Here is a 22,585-nt window from a genome sequence, read left to right on the forward strand (position 1 = left end):
AACTGCTATTTGTAGTCATGAAGGTGGCACCTCAGCATTTATTCTCTGGGGCCTGAATGTTCTCTGCTTCCCCATCTGCACAGAGCAAACGAGCAAGCAGGCAGCCTGGCTCCTCTGTTTCATAGCGTTTTGTGCACGCACACACCCGTCGAATGTAGGCAGAGGAAGGTCAGAGGCACTTGCATCCTCAGATGTCCTTGAGAGGGAGATTCAATCAGGCAAGGAAAGTTGTAGAATTGGATTACGAGATTTGCAATGAAAGTGTGGCATGTGGGTGGGGAGCGGATAGAGGAAGGATAACTGCACTTTCCTCTTCTCCGTTATTCTTGATAATTGTTGGGTGTCTAGAAGAAGTGCAAACTGAATCACAGCGTTTTGCAAATGACACATGCCAGTGAAACATGCTGCACACATTTAGGCCACCCTGAGATATTCAGATGCAGGGCAGTATACAGATGTAATAAATAACAACAACAGCAACAATTTCCCAGAGAACACCACCTTCCCCCCTTCCCCCCTTCCCCATCCTAGGTTGGGGTTTTTTATGCCTTTCTCCAGCCTTCCCTTTCCCCAGAGCCATCATATGCATGGAATCTTCCTCCTTCCCAGTGTTTCTACCCCACCATTCCCAGACCATTGGCATTTCTGCTAGGACTGATGAAAGATGGAATCCCAAAACACTGGGCAGGCCGCAGGTTCCCCTGATCTACATAATACTGATTCTGATGACTCACAACACACGCATGTTGCAAAATGTGTTGCTTATGCCATCATCCCCAAACACCATGAAATTTGTAAAGGGGCGGTGGAGCTCAGTGGTAGAGCAGGTGGCCCCAGGTTCCACCCCCAGCATCTCCAGGGAGGCCTGGGAGAAGATGCAGCTGTCTGAAAATTCAAGAGAGTTGCTGACAGTCCATGCGTACCAGGGATGGAGTCCCTGTGGTCTCCAGGAGTAGCTAAACTACAGTTCCCCTCTTCCTTGACCATTGGCTGGGGTTGATGGGAACTGGAGTCCCGCAATATCTATAGGGCTACTGGTTCCCCACCCCGGTGCAAACAATACTAAGCCGAGTGGACCAACTTCCCACCTTTCTTTAAAACTGGATATCCTCTGATATAGGAATTACGAAGGGCTACAACATACAGCTAGAGGACCTGTTTTGCATGCAGAAAATCTAACATTCAATCCCAGGCACCTCCAGGCAGGGCTGGGAGTGTTCCCTGGCATGAAATCCTACCAGTCAGTGTTGAGCAAGATGGGCCAATGGCCTGACTTGGCAAAAAGCAAGCTTCCCAAGTTTTTGTAGGTTCACAGCCTTCTAAGCGGAGTTTTTTATACCAGCTGGTATCTATATTGGATCTGCAAAGTATGTGCTGTCGTACATACCCAGGATTTATTGGGAACTAGGGCTCAGCTCCCACTATCATTACCCAGCAACATACAAAGTGATGAAAACAAGAGCACTTCTGCGCATACTGCTCTCTTCTCAGCAACATATATATGCCAACAGTGATATTTATGAGAAAGGAAAACTGATCAGAGGGGAAGAGCTTGTGGGGTAATTTGGTCACAATGCAATGTTCTTCCAAGCTGTTGAGTTTAAAATTGACATGTGCCACAAATATGATCAGAATGTAAGAAGAGTCCTTTCAGAAACACACACTGGCCAGCTCAGCTCATTTCCTTAGAACTGTACGCCTTGTGCATGCCAAACGTTAAGCTGATGCAGCCTTCGGAGGAGCATGTCCATCCAGCCTAGTTCTGGGTCTGCTGCAAGTGGTGGCAGCTCTCCATGGTCGGATCAACAGGGAGACGGTGGCCTTTGGCTTCTTTGCTGACCCAGGATTCTTTTTTTTAATTTTTAATGGGTTACTGGGGATTAAACCTGGGTCCCCCCCCCTCCCTGCATGCAAAATAGATATTCCACCACTGAATTCTCCAAAGATGTAGAATATTATTATTATCATTGGCGGTAAAGCAGGAGAGAATGTCAAGAGATGAACTTTGGGTTGCATAGTAATGGCAGGAGAAGGTGGAGGCTTTTCTCACAGTATCTGCTCTGAATTTATTAGGAACTTCAAGCAAATGTTGACACCAGAGCCCACCACACCCTCAGATTTTTGCATGAAAACAAATGTGCTTATTGTCCATTTGGGTTGCTCTAAGAGCATTCATGGAGGAGAATGCGATCAGTGGCGATGAGACATGATGTCTGTGCTCTTCCTTCATGGCCAGAGGCTTCTGAAAACCAGTTGCTGGAAACTGCAGGAGAGGAGAGTTGCTCTTGTGCTCAAGTCCTGCTTGCCAATTCTCCATTGGGGCATCTAGCTGGCTGGTGTGAGAACAGGATGCTGGACGAGATGGGCCATTGGCCTGATCCAGCACAGGCTCTTCTTAACATTCCTCAGCTCGCTTCATCAAATGCTTGTAGTGCAACCCTCAGATGTCAGGCATGATTTTACATGCATGATTGCAAAGGGAAGAGAAATGGGAAAGTGGGAGTTTAGTGGCAATAAAATGCAGAAAAAGAAGAAAGATACAGCCTGTGACAATTCATTCTGAGCTTAAATGCATGCAGAGTAAGCACTATGGTCGTTTGCAACATCAGTGACAGGTGATATAGTAATCTTCAAGGCTGCTTTCAGAGAGATACTCCCCCCCCCCAGCTTATCTGACACTCTGTAGAGTTGCTGATCAAAATGATGACTATTTCAGTGAAATCTTGGCTCAGGGATCAAACTTCAGGAGAAGCCAGAAGTGTACTTCTTAACCGCGCCCACACATTGTTCCCAGATTCCTTTGAATGCAAAAACATCTAAGCAGATTTATCCTAAATTTGGTCAAAAGGCATGGTGACATGAGCCTTCCATGTCCAGTCTGTGCTTCTGCTAGAAGGAATTTGTATGCGTTGCTCTAAAGCAGGGATAGGCAACCTAAGGCCCGTGGGCAGCCCAATCGCCTTCTCAGTCCAGCCTGTGGAGGGTCCGGGAATCAGCTTGTTTTTACATGAGTAGAATGTGTTATTTAAAAGGCATCTCTGGGTTATTTGCTGGGCATAGGAATTTGTTCATTCCCCCCCAAAAAAAAAATATAGTCGTCCCCCCATGGTCTGAGGGTCGGTGGACAGGCCCACAGCTGAAAAAGATTGCTGACCCCTGCTCTAAAGCCTCATAAATATTCTGATCTATCAAAAGACCTGGACCGCCTTTAGAGTAGGTGTAGTTTTTGGAAAGGCAGACCTAGTGCCATTGATGGGGTGCGGGATTGATGGGGCGGGGCAAAAGTGGATCCTTTGCAAGATCCAGAATAAGAAAAGGAGGGGGAAAACTAGGACCATGGCCTCCACATGCAGTGGAAAAGGAGCTTGTGTATATGGTGACACAGTTCTGGGAGTGGAATGGTCACTTTCTCTTCACAGGGAGTTTTTACAAAAGGAAGTTTTGGAAAACATGGTCCACCAACAGCAGGTTAGACCACATTTTTCAAAACTTCCTTTTGTAAAAACTCCATGAAGAGAAAAGTAGCTCAGCAAGGAATTGCTGGCACTGTAACCTAGGGGTGGCCAACCTGTTTGGGCCATTGAGCACATTTGGAATTTTGAGAACGTGCTTGTGGGCACCAGGCACAATATTGCTGCTGGGTCAGTGTGCAGAGCCCACAATGGCAGCCACATCTAATGGGAGAAAGACAGGACCACAAAAGTGGGTCGTCCCCATCCCCCGCATAAAGTACCTCAACAATGGGGGGTGGGGAAGGCATCTACATCAGCCACCACCAGACTCCCTCAAGGAAATAAACTCTTTGCATCTTTCCTCTGTTTCCTGGCATCCAGTGAAATGTGGGCAAGTTAAAAAGGATGTATGTTCAATGCATAAGACTTGGGTCACATCTATATTATACAAACATAAATTTAAAGCATATGACTTCCCCCCTCCCCAGGAATCATGGGAGCTGCAGTCAGTTAAGGGTACTGGGAATTGCAGTTCTACAAAGGGCCAACTACAGTTCCTGAGATTCTTTGGGGCAGGAAGCCAAGACGGTTAAAGATGCTTTAAATGTATGGTGTGGATTGAGTCAGTGCAAACAAAACTGAGCAGGAAGAATCTTGAATATGTTGTGGATTTGGGGGGGGGTGTTACTGAGATCTTTTGTGGGCGTTAAAGGAAGCACTGGCCTAGCTCAGCAAAACATTTCACATTTCCCCCCAGGGTCGCTGCACTCGAGAAAACTGCAAATACCTTCATCCTCCGCCGCACTTAAAAACACAACTCGAAATCAATGGACGCAACAACCTGATCCAGCAAAAGACAGCTGCAGCCATGTTTGCACAGCAAATGCAGTTCATGCTACCGGGAGCACAATTGCAGCCAATTGTAAGTTGCCTTGCAAACCCATTTTTGCAACAGTGATTTTACATCCTAGTCTGCAGCCAATCCTTGCCCGTGATTTAAGCATTCTGATGTTACACTTAACTGATGCAACACATAACCATGGTTAAGGAAGACGACCCTTGGTGCTACAATCTGTACAGGACACTTATAGTCCATAAATGCATAAAACTCAAGTTACTCTTGTAAGAAGTACCATTTAGTTTTGGGATGACTCCTGTTCGGCATGAATTGTAAAATATGGGGTGAATGGTTTAACTTTCACCTTTTAAAGCCCTTAATGGTTTAGAATCAGGTAACTTGAACAACCTCCTCCACTCCTTCCATCTTGCATGTCCCTTATGGCTTCATAAACCTTCTGAGCTGCCCCAGCCATCCCTCAATATTTTCAGACAGGTCTTGGTAAAATACCTCTTTTTCTACAGCATTTATTGTAAATTGGACTGCAGTGTGTTCATCTTTTGGGGGGCTATTATGTATGTGCTGGCTTTTTTTAAAAAAATAGTTTTTATTAAGGTTTTTCATCTTACAAAGCAAACAGATAAGCAGGAAAAGGTGCATATATTGTCTCCACTTCCAATCCATAGTCATTTTCAAGTGATGTGCTGGCTTTTTAAAGAGTATTCTGCACTATACATGTCTTTGTATTTCCCAAGTTGAGCTGGCCCCAGTTTTAAGCCAAACTGAGACTCCTGTTTATGATGTTCTGCATTTTTTTTTATAGAAAAAGTAAAATTATATGCCAAAGCAACTCAAATTCTCAGCTAAGAAAACATGGAGTTATGGAGTTCAACTTCAATGTATTTTGCAGTTTGTAGTCTAGCCATATCTGGAGGGTGTCCAGTTGGCTTTCCCTGGTCTGAGTACTGGGGAGGAGGGTTGTGACGGACAGCTGAACCAGACCAGCACCTGGTGCTGCAATCCCCCTGAAATGAGCCTCCCTCTGATTGGCTGTCAAGACAGACAGTCAAAGGTGGGCGGAGCCAGCACTTTGGGCGGGAGAACAAAAGGTGCCGTTTCTGAGGGAGAGTGTCAGTTAGAGCTGGATTTGGGATGGGGGGCAGGGATCAGGAGAGGGTTTGTCTGAGGGAGAACTGGCTCTGAGGAGAACACCTGTAGCTAGAGGGAAGATCGCCGTGGCTTAGCGAGGGAGGCCGTGTGGAGCGCCTTGGGAGAGGGTTCAGACAGGAGTTAAAGTGGAGGGCTGAGTCTGAGGCAGGAGCTGGGGGAAGAGGGACTCCCTGGGGCTCATTCCTGCCAGGAAGAGAGGGTCCCTCTAGGTACCTCTAGGTAAAGAAGACCCCCAAACCAGAAAGAAGGGGTGAGGGGATCCCCTTGGTCTGTTACACTAACTGGAATACCTCAGGAGGGGGTTGCTAAGGGAGAGGGGAACTGGCAAAAAGCACCCCTCGCTCATGAAACAAATGAATAAATGATAAAGGAAGCTGTGCTGTGTTAAAAGTATTAACCTGCCATGATTAAGCAAAAGGACCCAGAGAGAAGTAACAGAAATTGAAGTGTAACAGCTGATTTCCGAGTAACAAGTTTAAGAAAGGCTGTGCCTATACTGCTGTGATAAGCCTGTGACATCATTGTATTCAGTTTAAGTGATAAGTTAACTTCTATCTGAAAGAGCGCATCTCCTGACCCAACTTTGTTTCACAAACTTCTTATTTCTTTTAATAAAACTTTTTTTGTTTGTTCAGCTCCCGCCTAAGGCTCTAAATCACTTAAGTTTTCCCTCGCACAAGATCCCCACAAGATAGCCTGTGGTAAATTATAAACATTCATTTAATTGGCATACCATGAGGTGGGGGCAGTTAGCAGGCTAGGTCCACTACTTTATTGGTGGCTAACAGTGGGATCCGCTAGAAGGAATTATTGGATTGTTTTGGTTTTTATTTTATTGTGTACTTCTTATATTGTATTTTTATGTTGTGAACCGCCCTGAGATCTATGGATGAAGGGTGGAATCATCACATCTAAAAACAGGGGTGAAGAACCTTATTTCTCTCTGGGAGGCAGGGGCTGCATCCCCTCAGGGACAGTCTGCCTGAGGGGTATATGCTGATATTGTAGAAAGGAAAAGTTGATGGGGCAATTTCCCTATCAGGAAAGATTACAGCATGGGGGAGGACGTTAGTTTAGAGCAGTGGTTTTCAAGCAGGGTGCCGTGGCATGCTGGGGTGCCTTGAATGATGGTCAGGAGTCAGGACAACCCTGGCCTCTGTCTCTCTTCCCTCCCTCCTCTGATGCCCTCTCTCATCTCTGCCTCCCAAAGGCTTGCCCAGCTGTTTGTTGCAGCAGCCCTGGCTACAAGCTCCCCAGGCGAATGGTCCTCTGGGAGGTGCAGTTCAGTGACCAAGGGCTGCTGCTAGAGGACTTCCAAGGAGAGTGGAAAGGAGAGGCGGCTGAGGGAACACTCCACAAGGGAGGGTGTTCAAAAAGGGGTGAGGGACTGCCAGCTCTGCAGGCAAGGGGGGACATTACTGAGCTCCTGAGCCCCACAGGGGTGCTGCAGAAAGAAGGTAGTCCGTCAAGGAAGCCGCGGACTCAAAAAGGTTGAAAACCTTTGGTATAGAGGAATTGTGAATAAGAGGTAACATGAAGGAAGTGTATAACATTATGCATGACATTGAGAAAGTGGATAGAGAAAGAATTATTTTTCTTGTAACACTAGAATACATAGCCATCCAATGAAAAGTGAATGTTGGAAGATTCAGGACAGAAAAAAGAAAGTGCCTCTTCTTACACTGCATAGTTAAACTATGGAACTCTCTCCCCAGGAGACAGTGATGGTCTCCAACTGGGATGCCTTTAAAAGAGGATTAGACAAATTCATGGAGGAGGAGGAAGAGGCTATCAGTGGCTAATAGCCAGGATGACTATGCTCTTCCTCCACTGTCAAAGGCAGTACATTTCTGAATCCTAGTTGCTAGAAATTGCAGGAGAGGATAGTGCTCTTGTGCTCAGGTTCTGCATTTCTTAGGCTGGCTGGAAGCAAGGCTAATAGTGGGCAGCCAAAAGTGTAATGTAAAACTGAAGTTACGTATTGATTCTAGACATGTGTTGCTTTAAGAAACCCAAAAGGTACCAGCCCTTTTGTCTATGCCAGGGGAGCTTCTTGCCAGCTTATCTGCCATGCGTCTCATGTCCAGAATTGGCTTGATCCCTTAACTCCCACCGGTGAATGCTTAATTGCAAGGTGCAGGGTAGGGGGACTGTGTTAATTGCCCAAAGTGCCTCCTTAATTGTGCTATTAAGCTCTTAACGATCATTGGCTGTTCCTTGTCCATACCGATGATGATGCTTCTTGTGCTTGAAATGCTCCATGCACATCTGAATCAATGAAAGCGGGAGGAGAAGATCAGAAGCAAACCAAGAGGATTAATAGACTGAGAACAAGAGTCCTCCTCTTAGCCAGTGCAACTGAATCAAACATTTCCAGAGATGGGGGTACAGGGGGTTGGACACAGGACCAGTGCATTCTTAGACCCTGCTAACTCCATGACCATTGCTTTCTCCTCTTTCTTGGCAGACAACTTTTCCTGTGACTCCTTCACTTGCAACTAGCCCCACCATGGCATTCAGTCCCTACCTAAGTCATGTCTCTCCTGGAATGGGCTTGGTTCCTGCAGAGCTGTTGCCAAATACACCTGTCCTGGTGTCTGGGAACCCAGCTGTTTCTGTGGCAGGGAGCTCCACTGGGCAGAAAATGATGAGGACAGACAAACTGGAGGTATCTTGCACCCTGTACCAAATGGTGATGGTTGTTTTGCTCAGATGAGGAAGGCAGTTCTTAACCAAATTTAACTGGGCACCTTTTGCCCAAATGTGCTTGCCCTATGGAAGTTCTGCTGTGAGAGAGGAGAGGGGTCCGGATTCTGAAACCCTTTCTTCGTTATGGCTCGGAACTAATTTTTTGAAGTCTTAGCTATACCAGTTCCTTGAGAACAGTGTAACATGTATCTTGTTTGACCTCTTAATCCAAAGACAAGGAAGCTCTTAAAGCCTTTTTCTTAATTGGCACTGGAGTACACATCATCCCTTTTTCATAAGTTGAAGATCACTGTTTGCTTAAAATTGCTTCCCAGCTTCTGTCATCTAGTCTTGGTTTGAGAGTTTTGTTGTGAAAAACAGAGTCAAAGGTCACTGGGGCTCAGACAGAAGGGCATTCAGGAGTGTTGCTAATAAAGTGGAACTCCCTCTACCTGACCCAAATCCCCAGGACTTGTTTGCAAAACCAAGGAAATCCTGGAGTAAGAGGTTGCTTATTCAGTGCTGTCATCTTGAATCAGCAAACCTTGTTTACATGGGTGGGAGATTCCAGCTGGTTTTATTTCTTCCAGCCCTCCTTGCTCACCATCTCAGGTCTCTACAGGCTGGCACAGAATTCTGAAATCGATGCAACCTTCTATCCCCTAGAAAATAACTGCCCTACCGTTTCAGTAGCTAACAGTCCAGTAGAAAATGGAAGTGAACCAGGAGCCCCTATTAATATAGCGGCTGCACTTCTTCAGTAATATAGGTGTGATATTGCTTCTGTTGGCTGGGAAGAGCTGTCACTCAGTGGCAGAAAATCTGTAAAGCATGCAGAAGCTCCCAGCAGAGAACAGGGTCTCACAGCCAAGCAGAGCAGGACTTAACCCCTGCTCATCAGCTGGGGATTGTGCCGCAAACCTCTTCCTCAGTGCATTGCTTTTTGCAGTGCCTTGCATGGTGCTTTGATGTCCCAGCTTCAGAACTTTAAAGCACCTTGCACTTGACATCACACTGATTGCCAGGTGGGTGACACTGTCTGTGATTTGGCCTGTGAGACCCTGATAATGATCTGCCCCGTAGAGCCAAAAGGTTTCCACAACCCTGCTTTAAATAAACGGGATGGAGGTGCAATGAGACGAAACATGACACTTACAGTGGTACTTCAGGTTACAGACTCCGCTAACCCAGAAATAGTGCTTCAGGTTAAGAACTTTGCTTCAGGATGAGAACAGAAATCGTGCTCTGGCAGCACAGCAGCAGCAGGAGGCCCCATTAGCTAAAGTGGTGCTTCAGGTTAAGAACAGACCTCCAGAATGAATCAAGTACTTAACCCGAGGTACTGTAGTTGAGGGGCAGCTGAGATTTGTCCCCACCCCGCGGCTGTGCTTTTCTTAGCCCTTTGTGTTCACATTAGGAGGAAAATGGAGAAGTGGTTTTTCCTGGGTGTTTTCGTGTGTTTTTCCTGGTTCAAATAATGTGGCTTTCTTTTAAGGTTTGCCGGGAGTTTCAGCGTGGCAACTGCACACGCGGCGAGAATGACTGCCGTTATGCTCACCCGATAGATATTGCCATGATAGACACAAATGAGAACACCGTGACGGTGTGCATGGATTACATCAAAGGGCGATGCTCCCGGGAGAAATGCAAGTACTTTCATCCCCCTGCACACCTGCAAGCCAAAATCAAGGCAGCTCAACACCAGGTGAATCAAACCGCTGCAGCCGGAATGGTAAGGGGGCCGTCGCCCAACAAGGCCTTTGCAAAATGTTGTGTGTTTGGCCCACAAGGAGAGGAGGGGCAAGGGAAGCCTCCCCCACTTTTTGTAATGGCATCAGAGTGTCCCATCACATCTCAGCATACACAGTCCAGTCCTGTTTGTGTCAACCCACTCTGCACGTTCCCTGTACATGGGGGTCCCATATATCCTGGGGCTTTTAAAATGATGCACCAGCCCTTTCAATTCCCTAGAATTGAAAGGGCTTCAAATGTCACAAAATCCACCGTCCACTGCCAATGTAGAAAATGTCCCCATTTTATTTCTTTGCTTCACATTCAGCCTTAGAAAAAGAGTTTGAAGAACCCAAGAGCATTGCACATGGCATTATCCTGTCTCCCTGACACACACACACACACACCCCGGCTGTGGCTCAGCTACATAGCTTATAACTGATAGCAGCTTCACACTCAGGGTAGTGGGCCCAAACCTGTGGAACTCCCTACATAAGGTTGTGCTTCCAAAGGCGTGTGGAGTGGGCAAACATGCTTATGTGCCCAGCAAGGAAACCTTACAGTAAACCCTAAATAGCTGTATTTTGCATGCAAAGCACAGTGCTCATTAGATGTTGTTGCTGGAAAGTAAATAAAGCAGGCATCCCCCTGAACAGAATCCATGTTGCCTGGAAAAATCCAGGAAAACCTGTCACCCTTGACAGGTTCATAGAATTGTAGAGTTGAAGGGATCACAAGGGTCTTCTAGTCCAACCCCTGCAATGCAAGAATCTTTTGCCCAATGTGGGGTTTGAATCCACAACCCCCAGATTAAGAATCTCATGCTCAACTGACTGAACTATCCATCATGAGCCATCCTGCCAGTCAGTTGTTGGACTGCAGCTCCCATCACCCATCCCTGTTGGCCGTGCTTGTTGGGGCTGGTGGGAACTGGAATCCAACACAGGTTCTCATCCTCTGTGGTAAGGAGAGGCAAAAAAGGCTTTTTAAAATGGTGTGTGAGTGTTTGAGTTCAGGGGAAGGAAGGGGAAGGCTGAATAATTTATTGTTGTTATTTATCTATGCCCATTAAAAATAGTTTAACACACATTAAAATCACATGAATAATCTGGATCCTAAAAATATGCTCCTCAGGAGTCAAAGAGTCAGGGGTTAAAGAGGTGTGTCTTCAGCACCCAGCGAAATCTGCAGTGGTGGTGCCAGGTGCACCTCAGTGGGAAGGGCATCCACAGCTTAGGAGGGGCAGGGGGCATGGGAGATGGCTGTGCTACAATTTGGGATCTCCCTGTGAAACAGACTGGCAGAAGAGCTAGAGCAGATGAAAGGAAGAGCTTCTTCACACTCAGCATGTTAAGCCATGGCATTTACTGCCATGGAGTGTGGTGGCAACCACTGGTTTCTGTAGCTTTGAAAGATGATTTGACAAATCCATGACAATCAGGAGAGTTCGCTTGGTGGTTGTTACTCATGAGGATTGCATGGATCTGCCACATCCAAACGACCAGTTGCTTTGGACAAGCCACGGCAAAGGCCTGTTGCCATCATGCCCTGCCCAGCTTCACAGGGGGAGCTGATGGGCCAGTGTTGGAAACACAGTGGGTTCTGTCCAATGCTAGTCCTGTTCCAAGAAGACCCACTGGAATTAATGGACATGGCTAACTTGGGTCCATTGATTGTAATGAGTCCACCCCGAGCATAATTCAGTTGGATACGACCCAACGTCAGCCTAGAGCAGCCTTCCCCAACTTGGCGCTGCAGTTTCCATCAGCGCCACTCAGCACAGCCCTACAGTCCTGATGGGTGATGGAAACACTGCTGCTGCTAGCTGGGACTGGTGAGAGTTGGATTCTGAAACAGTTGGAGGGAACAGGCTGGGGTAGGCTTGACTCGATGGCTCAAGAGGACCCTTTGTATGTTCCTGTGTGTCAATGCCTGCTGTAATGTTCGTTTCTCCACTGCCCTGTTTATCATTAAGTTGTGGGAGAAAGAGCATGTCACTGTGGCTCTTCTTGTCTTGAGAAAGATTGCTGCTTAAAGACCGGCACTTGAGTCTAAGCACTCTTACTCAGAATGAGTCTTTGGAACCATCAGCTCATGGCACTCTTTCTTGGTCAGACCTAATTCCTGACTTCTTAACTGTGACCCTGCTGGTCCCAGCTGCATCTTCAATTCATGCCGTCCCTTCCCGGTGCAAACATCCAACTTGCCTTTCCAGTGTGCCCTTAATGAGCCTGTTTAAACTGTTTGTCGGTCTCTTAAGTTGCCAGGGTCTTGCCACCCAAATAGCTTTGCATTATTCATAGAATCACAGAATCATAGAGTTGGAATAGACCACAAGGGCCATCGAGTTCAACCCCCTGCCAAGCAGGAAACACCATCAGAGCACTCCTGACATTCATTGCCTTCCTTTCAAGGCTCCATGTTTGCCTTGTACCTCTTGAGTTTGGGGGCAGCCCTACCAGTCAGAGAACAGAAGTTGCTAGACCACCAAAAAAATACCCCAAAACAAGCCCAAGAAGCTGCCATCTTGCCCACACATGCCTGTGCTTAGCCGTTTGTGGCACATTGACAGGCAAAATGGAAAAAGGGGAGAGCATGAGGAACGCATGAAAAAATACAACTTTTTTTAAAAAGTTTTTTTTAAAAAAAGAACACAAAAAACTTTTGCAGCAAGCTTTTCAGCACCCAAAATGCAAACAATTTAACAATGTATTATAATAATAATTATCTTAATTATATAATAATTATCTTAATTATTTGGGAATTTGTAACCAGTTCTCAGTACTTGATGGAAAATGGGACCCCCATAAAGTTCTCTCAGGTTCCAGGTGTTTCTGCATCTACCCTGCAGCATAGGCGAAGCAAACCTTGATGTGTTACTTCAGTTGTCACAGGGCTCTCCACTGTGCATGTGTCATCTGTTTTTTTAATATATTGTATAATTCACTCATTTTATTTTGTTTTGTTTTCCTCACTTGCTCCACAATGTCCGCTCTCTTTTTTGATGCATTTCTGCTTGCTGTTTTTTCTGTTGTTGTGCTTGAACCCCGATCCCCTTCCTTGGCTCATTACCATCATGTGTTCGCTGCCTGCTAATTAAGACTCAGCCAGCTGTCCGATCACTGAAGCGACCCCTCGAGGCAACCTTTGACCCGGTACTTGGACCTCTCACCTTCTCGCTTTGCATGTCACCATCTTTAGACTTCATGGAATACATCTCTCTTTCTCTCTGTGTGTCTTTCTCTGTCTTTCTCATATCTGTTGTATATTGTGTGTTACCTAAGGAGAGTGCCCATCAGACAGGAAATAATGGTCCATTCACTCCACTGTCCCACCAAAGGAAACTTTGCAACCTCTGGCTTAATTGAAAACCATTTTTCGGTGACGGAAGGTGCCTTTCACAACCCTCCTCCTCCAAAAAGACCAGATGTGGTTATGGAGCAATGCAATTATCACAGTGTTTTTCAATCAGTCTGTTTTCAAACAGCGACAGCTGCCGCATTTTTATAGCACGGAATACAGAAGGTTCCGTTTCACACCTTTGGTCTGAAATGTCTCAGGGGAAGCCTTCAAGGAGTTTCAGTGGCAGGGAGCCGAGGGCCCAGCCAAGGCCCACTCTTCAGTGGGCACATTGCCACCCTAATTGCTGCTCACATGCCAATGCACAGACACAACTCGGAATGCTTGGGAGTTCTCTGGCTTGCTTGGCATGATTTGGTGGCAGGTTTGAGCAGCAAACCTTCATTAGGAATTGTTCGTGTCCAAACCTAGCCTTGCCGTTGACAAAAGACACAATTCAGACAGCAGAGACCCCTCTAGTTCCTGGCTTGTGAATCTGATCAGTTTTGTATTATCAGCTCTGCTCTACAGTAGGCACTTTGGAATTTCAGAAGAAGCCCTTCCCAAGATGATACCGAACACCATTCACCTGGTTTTACCCAGGACTGAACCTGGGTCTAGGGCTGCCCCACTTCCAACCACAGTTTCATAGTCCCACTGCCAGGTTGCAAAACTGGTGGTGCAACTTACATGGGGGGGTGGAGACTTGTCAGAGTTCCCTTGCTCCTGCTGACTGGTGCCCACCACCAGAATGACACATTTGGTTTGGGTGGGGAGAAGCCAGCTGCCAGCCACTCAGAGTAACAAGCTTGGGAAAGCTACCTCTGAAAATGCAAATGCCCCAGATGCAAAACAGGGGAGGCAGTTTCTCCCCTAAATTCTGCTCTGAACTTGGGCTGAATGTCTAATCATTCAAAAGCTCATCCCAGCCTCCCCTGGGTCACCTTCTGCATGCGGAGTGTGCATCCTGCTGCTGAGCTTTTGATTTCCCCCTTTTCCCACAGCTATGAACCACAGAACCCAGTCAGGGGAATGACTGTACTTTCTAGCAGGCTAGCAGGTCCCTTCTGCTATTGCATTCTTTTCATGCTGCCAGAGTCTTCTGCAGGAAACCTATTCAGAGCAAAATCGGAGTCAAAGTGCACATTTCGTTCTGTGTCTAGCCTGGCAGCTCCCTGGTTAAGTCTGCTGACCTCTTTTAGAACAAAGGCAGCTAGAGACTTTAGTATGTGCTGCTGCCTTTGACTAGATAACCTGCTAGATATATGTATTTAGAAGTGGATTAATGGATTAAAAAGGCAGCCCTGATTCATGGGTTTTGTGAATGTTAAAATTGCCTGTAATATAAATATGCTTAAATCTGGCAAACGTAGATGTTTTCCCCCTGCACCCAATTTTCTCCCTCTATTGGAGGGGAAGCTGAACCTAAGGTTACGTTTCTTACAATATTTCAAAGAATCAGGGAGCTGGAAGGGATCATGAGGGTCATCTAGTCCAACACTGTAGTGCAGGAATCTTTCGCCCACTATGGGACTCAAACCCACAACCCTGAGATTAAGAGGCTTAAGCTCTGAGGCTTGGCCTTTATAGGGCCTGGGGGCTGGGGTTGATCCTTTTGTGTCAGTTGATGGACTGCTCTGGGGCTGGTAACACAGCCTAGGTGACGCCCTCAAGCTTCAGAGCTCTGCCTGCCAGTCTTGCAGTATGAATTGCACTTGTGGTTCAAGAATTAAAGTGCTGCTTGGAGCTTGGCTGCTGAAGGCCCTGTTTTCAGATGCACACACGCAAGCCCGTGCAAAACCTGATGTAAAAGTGCTCCAGTCACATGGCCAAATTCATTCTCCAGGCCTCCACTTATCTCCATGCTACACCTCACCTATGACAGTGGAGGTTGCAATATAGTAAATCTATGAGGCTGTGGTTTTTCATGGGGTCGGGTGCTTATTTAAGAACCCAATAAACCAGCCCATGCTTGCCTAACCCAAACTGGGCCAGTGCTGTACTGAGAGCTGTGGGACAGAGCATAAGGTCCCTCTGATGTGCAGTCTCCATGGTCTTTCAAAACTGAAGTGAAACCTGTTTCTGAAACTGTCAAGTTTGCCATTTGCACTCCTGCATTTCCATTCATGATATATTCTAGACTGTTATTCCCCCTTTTGTTTTGCACTCTGTGCCTAGACTTAAAGGTACCAGTGTTAGGAGCAGGGGGGGGGTAAGGGCAGAGTCAGCCCAACAATGAGGCAGGGTGAAGCCCTTACCTCAGGCAACAGAAGTGCAAGAGGTGGTGTTCCACTTGCCCTACCACTTCCACCACCGAAACAGGATGTGCTACCCTGGGAGGGGGAGAGTCCACATTTGGAATTCTCTGCATAGTTGCCTGATTCTGAAAAGGATATTGTAGCATAGAAAAAAGTTCGAGAATGGCCATGCAAAATGACCAAAGGGATAGAGTGACACCCACACCCTGAAGAAAGCTTGCAGTGTTCAGGACTTTTTAGTTCAGAGAAAACGGTGAGTGAGAGGTGGCATGATAGAAGGTACTAATATTATGTGTGGCAAGGAGAAAGTTTGTCTCCCTTTCTCATAAGACTGGAACTGGTGGACGTCCAATGAAGCCAAATGATGGAAGATTCAGGACAGATAAAAGAAATTTCTTCTTTGTGCAGAGCATAGTTAAAGTGTGGCACTTGCTTCCACAGGAGGCAGTGAAAGCCACCAGCCTGGATGGCTTTAAAAGAGGATTAGGCACATTGCAGAGGAGGATACAATTATCAATGGCTACCAGCCACGGCGTTCCGTGTGCGGCTCTGGCTCGCCAGAGCAGCGTTGTCACGCTGGCCACGTGACCCGGAAGTGTCCCCGGACAGCGCTGGCCCCCGGCCAATAGATGTGAGATGGGCGCACAAACCCCAGAGTCTGGCAAGACTGGCCCGTTCGGGCAGGGGTACCTTTACCTTTACCTTACCAGCCACAATAGCCATGATCAAGAGCCAGAGGCAGTACTGCATCTGAATGCCAGTTGCTGGAAACCACTGGAGGGCAAAGTTCTCTTGTGCTCAGACCCTGCTGGTTGGCCCCTGTGAGAACAGGATGCGGGACTAGATGGACCATTGGCCTCATCCAGCAGGCTCTTCTTATAGTCTTCCCTTATGTCTGTGTTTGCCCGCCCTTTTCATCCAAAGGGCATTCATAGCTTGCCTCTAAAATATAGACAGACCAACAAGGGAAAGGAAATTCTAGGTACCTGTACCTGATGCTACAGGTTCTCATAGTGTTTTTGTGCTGAGCCTTTCCAAATCAGGAATGCACAGTGTGGTTCTGTTGCAGTGATGTGGGACCTGTGGTCCTTTGGGTGGCATTGGACCCCCTACTCCCATAATCCCAACCCAACATTGTCAATAGTCAAGGCATCATGGGAGCTTGTGGTCAAGTAACATTTGGAGGGTCATGAGTTCCACATCACCAGGCAACTCAGAGAGTGATGGGTACATGGACTCTCATGCCACCTCTGGAAACCATGTACCTTACTTAGAAAAAGAGCCCCCCCCTCGAGAATTTGGCTCAGTATTTTTCCCACAAGCCCAGAAGACTGCAGGGGATTTAATTGAAATCTTGAGTGAGGTTGGGTGAGTAAGGAGTTAACTGTGCAAAAGTAGTTAATGGTTAAGAAAAGTTGGCACTTCCTTGAACCTTTCCCCTATGTCTCCCCATTGTTGAGACATGTTCTTTGGGGATGAGCAACAGGCAGAGCAATATACCACACAGCAGTTTGAAAGCACACCCCCCCCTTTGCCCTGCAACCTTTGAATCTGATGGTGAAACAGGTTTGACTGACTTGGAAGCACCTTGATGTGGCAGGTCTAAAAGAGACAATTTGCTTGTAAGAAAGAGGTGGCCTGTTAACAGAGGGGTGGGGACAAAACAATTTGCCTTTGGGTGAAATTAATCATATCTCATGGTCCACTGAAATCACACACAAACGCACATATACATGACAACAACAGAAAACCAAGGGATCCAGTTAGCAATAGGGTCTGGCAACCTCAATTCACAACACTGTTGAACCAAGGAGCTTAAGTGGGATTAGGCCTGGTGTTTTGTACACACCCATTGGTGCAACAACTGCCCCACCCCACCAGCCTATCCCTCATTCTGCCCAATGAAAGTGGTAGGCGATTCCAGCAGTTTTGCTGCTTTGCCCTTGCAAACATTTCCTAGTTTCTCTACAGTTCCAGAAGCCCTGGGCAGCTGAAATAAGAGTTTAATCTGTAATGTTTGTTTCCTTATTGAAAATTCAAGCCTAGCATTTCTCAAGAGCTCAGGGAAGGCAGCAATCTATTATGCATTTTGCATATGCAAAATTTGCTTAACATCATGAAAACAGCTAAACCCCCTACACACTCCAGCTTAGTGGCGCTCCTCCCCAAATTCCTCCCTAAAATTTATCCAGACCAGAATTTTTTTATCCTCTTATCCTCATGTTGAGGATATTTGAGTCCTTGTATGAATGGTGTTGTAGAAATAACAGTTGTGGGGTCACTTCAGAGCTATATCAGATGTGAAGTCACCTGACGGGTGGGAAATAATTTCCCTATATTCATGCCAGAAAGGATGAGAAACAGTTTTCCCTATTCTTTTTGATCCATGTATTCAAATGTACGCACAGTTAGCACATCATGTCAGGAACCCAAAATAGGAACAGGGAACAGGACTGATGCTTATACATGTAAACTTTAGCTAACCCTAGCACAGCTAGCATTTCAGTTTACATGATGCTTATGCTAATCTTCTCTGTTGTTTTTTTAATAGCTGTTTTGCCTTCCTACCTTCCTGCCTTCCTTTCTTAGTTGGTAATTTTGTTTTGGGTTTTTCCCCTATGCTTGTTGCCTGCAACTGCCTTCTGAGTCTTCCTCTGACCAAGATAAAATTATTCCTGATTTACCCCATATATATATATATATATATATATATATATATATATATATATATATATATATTATATATAAATATGTTCTTCCTTTGGGCACAGTCCTACTTTGGGTATAAACCAATTTCAAACTTGCTTAGCTGTCAGGCATACCCAGTGCCAAATTATTGGGGGTAGTGAAAGTTGCCGATAATTTCTTTTGTTGGTTCTTGACCTGAGCTGCAGCAGCAAAGCTTCTTCTGAAACCTGCTTTGAGTTTGAGATGCAGATGTGCCCTTCAGAGCACTCACTCCCCCCACTGTTTGGTTTTGTTTTTAATTCATTGGCACAATTTCACTTTCCCCATCTGCACTAACTGCATATTCTGTGAAGTTGTGGTGGTGATGATGATGATGATGATGATGATGAAGTTGACGATTATCTCATTGGAGTCTGCTTGACCTATTCCCCCACCTTGGTTTTTTGATCCTACACAGTTGCAGGTGATTTGCAGAGTGCACAGCATGTCTTGTTTGATCATTGCTTTGTCTAAAATTTGTTCTCTTCTCTTTTCCCTCCTTCCCCCAATTTCCCTTCTTTGACCCACTGTATTCGGTTCCCTCCATTTCCTTCTGCAGGCGCTGCCACCTGGTGCTCTTCAACCTTTACCAAAGAGGCCAGCGCTTGAAAAAAACAATGGTGCCACCACAGTCTTTAACCCAAGTGTTTTCCATTACCAACAGGCCCTCGCAAACATGCAATTGCAGCAGCCAACATTTATCCCTACAGGTAAGTCGTCTGGGACTCTTACCTCCCACTACCCTGCCCTAGCTTCCGTGGGAGGGAAAATGCTACGTTTAGAGGCACTTGTGAGACGCCTTCTCTCACGATTCCCGCACCCTGATCTGCCCTTGCTCTTGGAGGGTAGATGCAACTGTATGACTTCGCAAACGTGGCTTTTGCTGTTTGCTGAGCAGGTTGCCTTTCCCATAATGAGCTGTGCTGGCACAACTCCCTGCGCCCCGCCCCCGCCTCCCAATTCACCAGCACAGTCTCCATTTTGCTGATCTGCACAGGTGTTGCATGGCGACAGGTGCATGAATCATGAGATTCCACTCAGGGGAGTTCAGATAGATGCTGAGTTCACAAGGAGGAGGAGGAGGAGGAGGACGATGTGTTGTCACAAAGGGATATGGAACAGCTAGGGCTCCATCTCTCTCATGTTAGCTTGCTGAGGCAATAGAGAGTCTTTGGAGGCTGAGGATCCAGTGTGGCTCCCAGTGCTCAAGCAATGGGCCTTGTTTTGTAAGGATTATTGTTGGAACTATCTCTTTGCACAACCTTTGGACTTAAAAAAAGGAAAAGAATTGCAGTTGCACTCAGGAGCTTCTAGCTTTTTAACAATGCCACTACAATAACTATGATGCTAAGATGTGCTGATGTGCTTTTTATGAAGCCCATTCCTAAGAGTCTAGCAGAAGATATATTTACTAACCTTTTTATTGGGGTGGGGGGTTGTCTTCCAATCCTGGTAGATGCTGTTTTTTTAAATATATATTTATCTCTTTTCAGTTCTGTCCCGTCACTGATTTAAAAGCCAGAACAATCACCTTCTATTTCCTTTTCAGGGCCTATAAAAACAAATGCCAAATTTCTGCCCCCACCCCATTATTTTCTTTGATTCTTCCTTCCTCTTTCTCCCTTCATGTTTCCACAAAATTAACCAAGAGCCAATACCTGGATTCTTGAGCAGTTACCAGTGTGTGCCTGCTTAGAAGTGTATCTTGGCCACAATCTGGGCTTCCAAGACCTCAATCTTGGACCTGGATTTAAAAAGATAGAAGACCTCACAAACAGAATTTGAAGTATGAGCAACAGAAAGAATTAGAGCTGACTATAATATTGTTGTTATATATGAGATAGAAGACAGGGTGCAGCAAAAGGGGAGAAAATAAGATAACAATGGAAAATCGGATGGGAAGTCAGAAAAATAGAAAACAAAATTATGTATTGAAGAGTACATGGGTTTTTTTCTTTTTGCCTTGAAATTTAATAAAAAATATTTTAAAACTTTAACAAATTAAAAAGATAGAAGACAGTTGTTCTAAACAATTGCTGAAACAGCCCTGCTGCTATCTTTCAGCCCTAAGGACTAACAGCTATAACCAAAGCATAAAGGTGTTCTGCTGGCTTTGGGTTCAGAAACGACCATTCACAAAAGTGCAGGAGGAAAACCAAGCCCTGCTCGATTACAAATGTAGGGAGTTGCCATTTATTGAGTCCAGACCAGTGGCCTATCTAAGTCAGTATTGTCTGCACTGACTGGCAGCAGCTGTCCAGAATTTGAAGCAAGGACTCTTTTTCTGCCCTAGTTAGAGATGCTGGAAATTGAATTTTGGACCTTCTACATCCCAAGTAGGTGCTCTGCCCACTGAAGCTACAAGGACAGATGAGCCTCCCATTACCACTTTATGAGCTTATGCTGTGTTCTCTTTGAGCACAAAACTATTAGGCTTGCCTGCTCATTTTCCCATAGGACAGGAGTGGGGAACCTTTTTCAGCCTGGGGGGGGGGGCGGCTGTGTAACCTTCTGAGGGCACATGCCTATGGTGGGCGGGACCAGAGGCAAAAGTGGGCACGGCAGTGAATGCACATTTTACCTCTACTGACACTATGCTTTCTGTGGGAAGCACTGCCCTTCACAAAATCTTGTGTCAATGATTCACACACACAAGCATGCCCTGGAAAGGAAGTGGGCCAAATTGGGATAGCTCAGTTGGTAGAGCATGAGGCTCTTAATCTCAGGGTTGTAGGTTCGAGCCTCTTGTTGGACAAGAGGGAGGGAGGGCATTGCGCTACCAGGAAACCACAACTGAAAAGGCCATTTCATGGGTAACTGCCAATTGGGCAGTCCCAGTGGCAGCACCAACAAGAAGGCCTGGAATGGAGCTCTGGGTGTGCGAGTTTGAAACTCATCCAAGCACAGCTGGCTGTCAAGAATCCAAGGATTGTTCACATTTGCCTTGATCTTGAAAAGGCTGAACTATAAGATCTGGTTCAGTCACGGTGAATCTTTAATTTTACGTTTGTGTTGGCGGTAGATGCAGCAGTAGCAGCAATGGAGGATAATCTCCTTTTTCTTTTAGAAAGAGTTTTTGTATGTTAACACATTAACTGCTTCACTAATGAAATGTCCCTTCTGTTCATCTCTCCACGCTTCACTGCATGGGTACGCAGGGTCTGTGCTGTGCATGACTCCCACAGCAAGCGTTGGTAGGTCTTTCTCCACAAACTTAAACTTTTGCTAAGCTGAATGAGGCCATTGTGATCCGCTGGGGGGGGGGGTAGCGGGAAGCATGGTGTAATGCCATGCCATGTGTCGTGATCTGCTGTTGTCTTAAAAGCTAAAATGGTCATATCCCTTTTCACGTCCATGCAGTGTGGCAAATTCAATGACTAATAAGTAGGGCAGAGTCAAAATCAGTGTCAAAAAACACCTCCCTCTTCCTTTTTGGCAATGCCCACAAAAATGCCAGCCTAACCTTTTATGTTGCCCTCTTGCTGTCTCTCCCAATTGACTGAATCCACCCTCAGTGACATCATCGCTTAGCCAAATTCGATTGGCGGCATGGCAGCATGATGTTGTCTGGTTTACCTGGTGATTCCTGATTGGCACCATCCTGTTTCTTGTGTGATCCATGGTTGGCTGGGAAGAAGTAGATTGTTGGGAGGATCCTGCCAAATGGTAGCAGGTAGGGGAAACAGTGGCAGTAGACAATAAATGGGGATATTCTCCTAGCTAGGAAGTTATTCAGAGAATATTTCTATTTCCCTGAAAGTCCCATTTTCATCCTAAAAATCTGAAATGGGAGACTGGCAAAACGCTTTAAATGAACCAACCTGAATAGGATTGAACAATTGAAAGCCTAATCAATCAACTAGACCATTTGACAAAGCCCCTTTTAATAAGCCAACTTGAATAGGGTCAATTCTTAGCCTCCATGCTGGTTCTGTGACAAAGGCAATAGTTTAACCTCTTCCTCCTCCTCCTCCTCTGCATTGTCTTTTGGATCAAATGACACATCAGTGCCACGTTTCCTGGGATGAAAGGGGAGCCTGTTATCGGCTTGCAAATATTTCTTTTAAACGCATGCAACTTTTAAAACTCTTCTTGACTATCATAGGAAGGGGAGAAAGGAGCCAGGTGAGGGTACAGGAGGATTGTGCCGATATGGCCTTTAAAAAGTAGATTATTGATCTTGCAACCAGCACTCCGTGATTAGTAAATCTGACGCTGCTTTTTTCTTTTAATGTTGTTGCTTTATGGAATGGCATATTATGGGACTGAAAATGTTGCATTTAGTTTTCCACTCACACACCCCTTGCTTTAGCTGACATTTTGTACATCTCTTTTGCTGAGGAAGTGTTTAGCTATTAAGGTAGGATAGGAATGTTAAAAAT

General features: G+C 45.9%; 1 protein-coding gene across 8 annotated transcripts in view; it reads left to right on the forward strand.

Moving 5' to 3' along the window:
- MBNL3 (muscleblind like splicing regulator 3) overlaps positions 1-22,585 on the forward strand; it is a 122,027-nt gene that overhangs the window by 93,476 nt on the left and 5,966 nt on the right. For 3 of the 8 annotated variants that reach the window (XM_082207476.1, XM_082207481.1, XM_082207477.1), the window contains 6 exons: positions 4,210-4,374; positions 7,928-8,128; positions 9,644-9,880; positions 12,981-13,034; positions 18,763-18,913; positions 21,362-21,397. In XM_082207476.1, the coding sequence (XP_082063602.1) occupies positions 4,210-4,374; positions 7,928-8,128; positions 9,644-9,880; positions 12,981-13,034; positions 18,763-18,913; positions 21,362-21,397 (844 nt within the window). The remainder of the gene's footprint in view (positions 1-4,209; positions 4,375-7,927; positions 8,129-9,643; positions 9,881-12,980; positions 13,035-18,762; positions 18,914-21,361; positions 21,398-22,585) is intronic. The other 5 variants (XR_014215446.1, XM_082207478.1, XR_014215447.1 and 2 more) reach the window with 3 other exon arrangements.

This window comes from Podarcis vaucheri (genome assembly GCF_965113315.1).
Source record: "Podarcis vaucheri genome assembly, chromosome: Z".
Taxonomy (NCBI): domain Eukaryota; kingdom Metazoa; phylum Chordata; class Lepidosauria; order Squamata; family Lacertidae; genus Podarcis; species Podarcis vaucheri.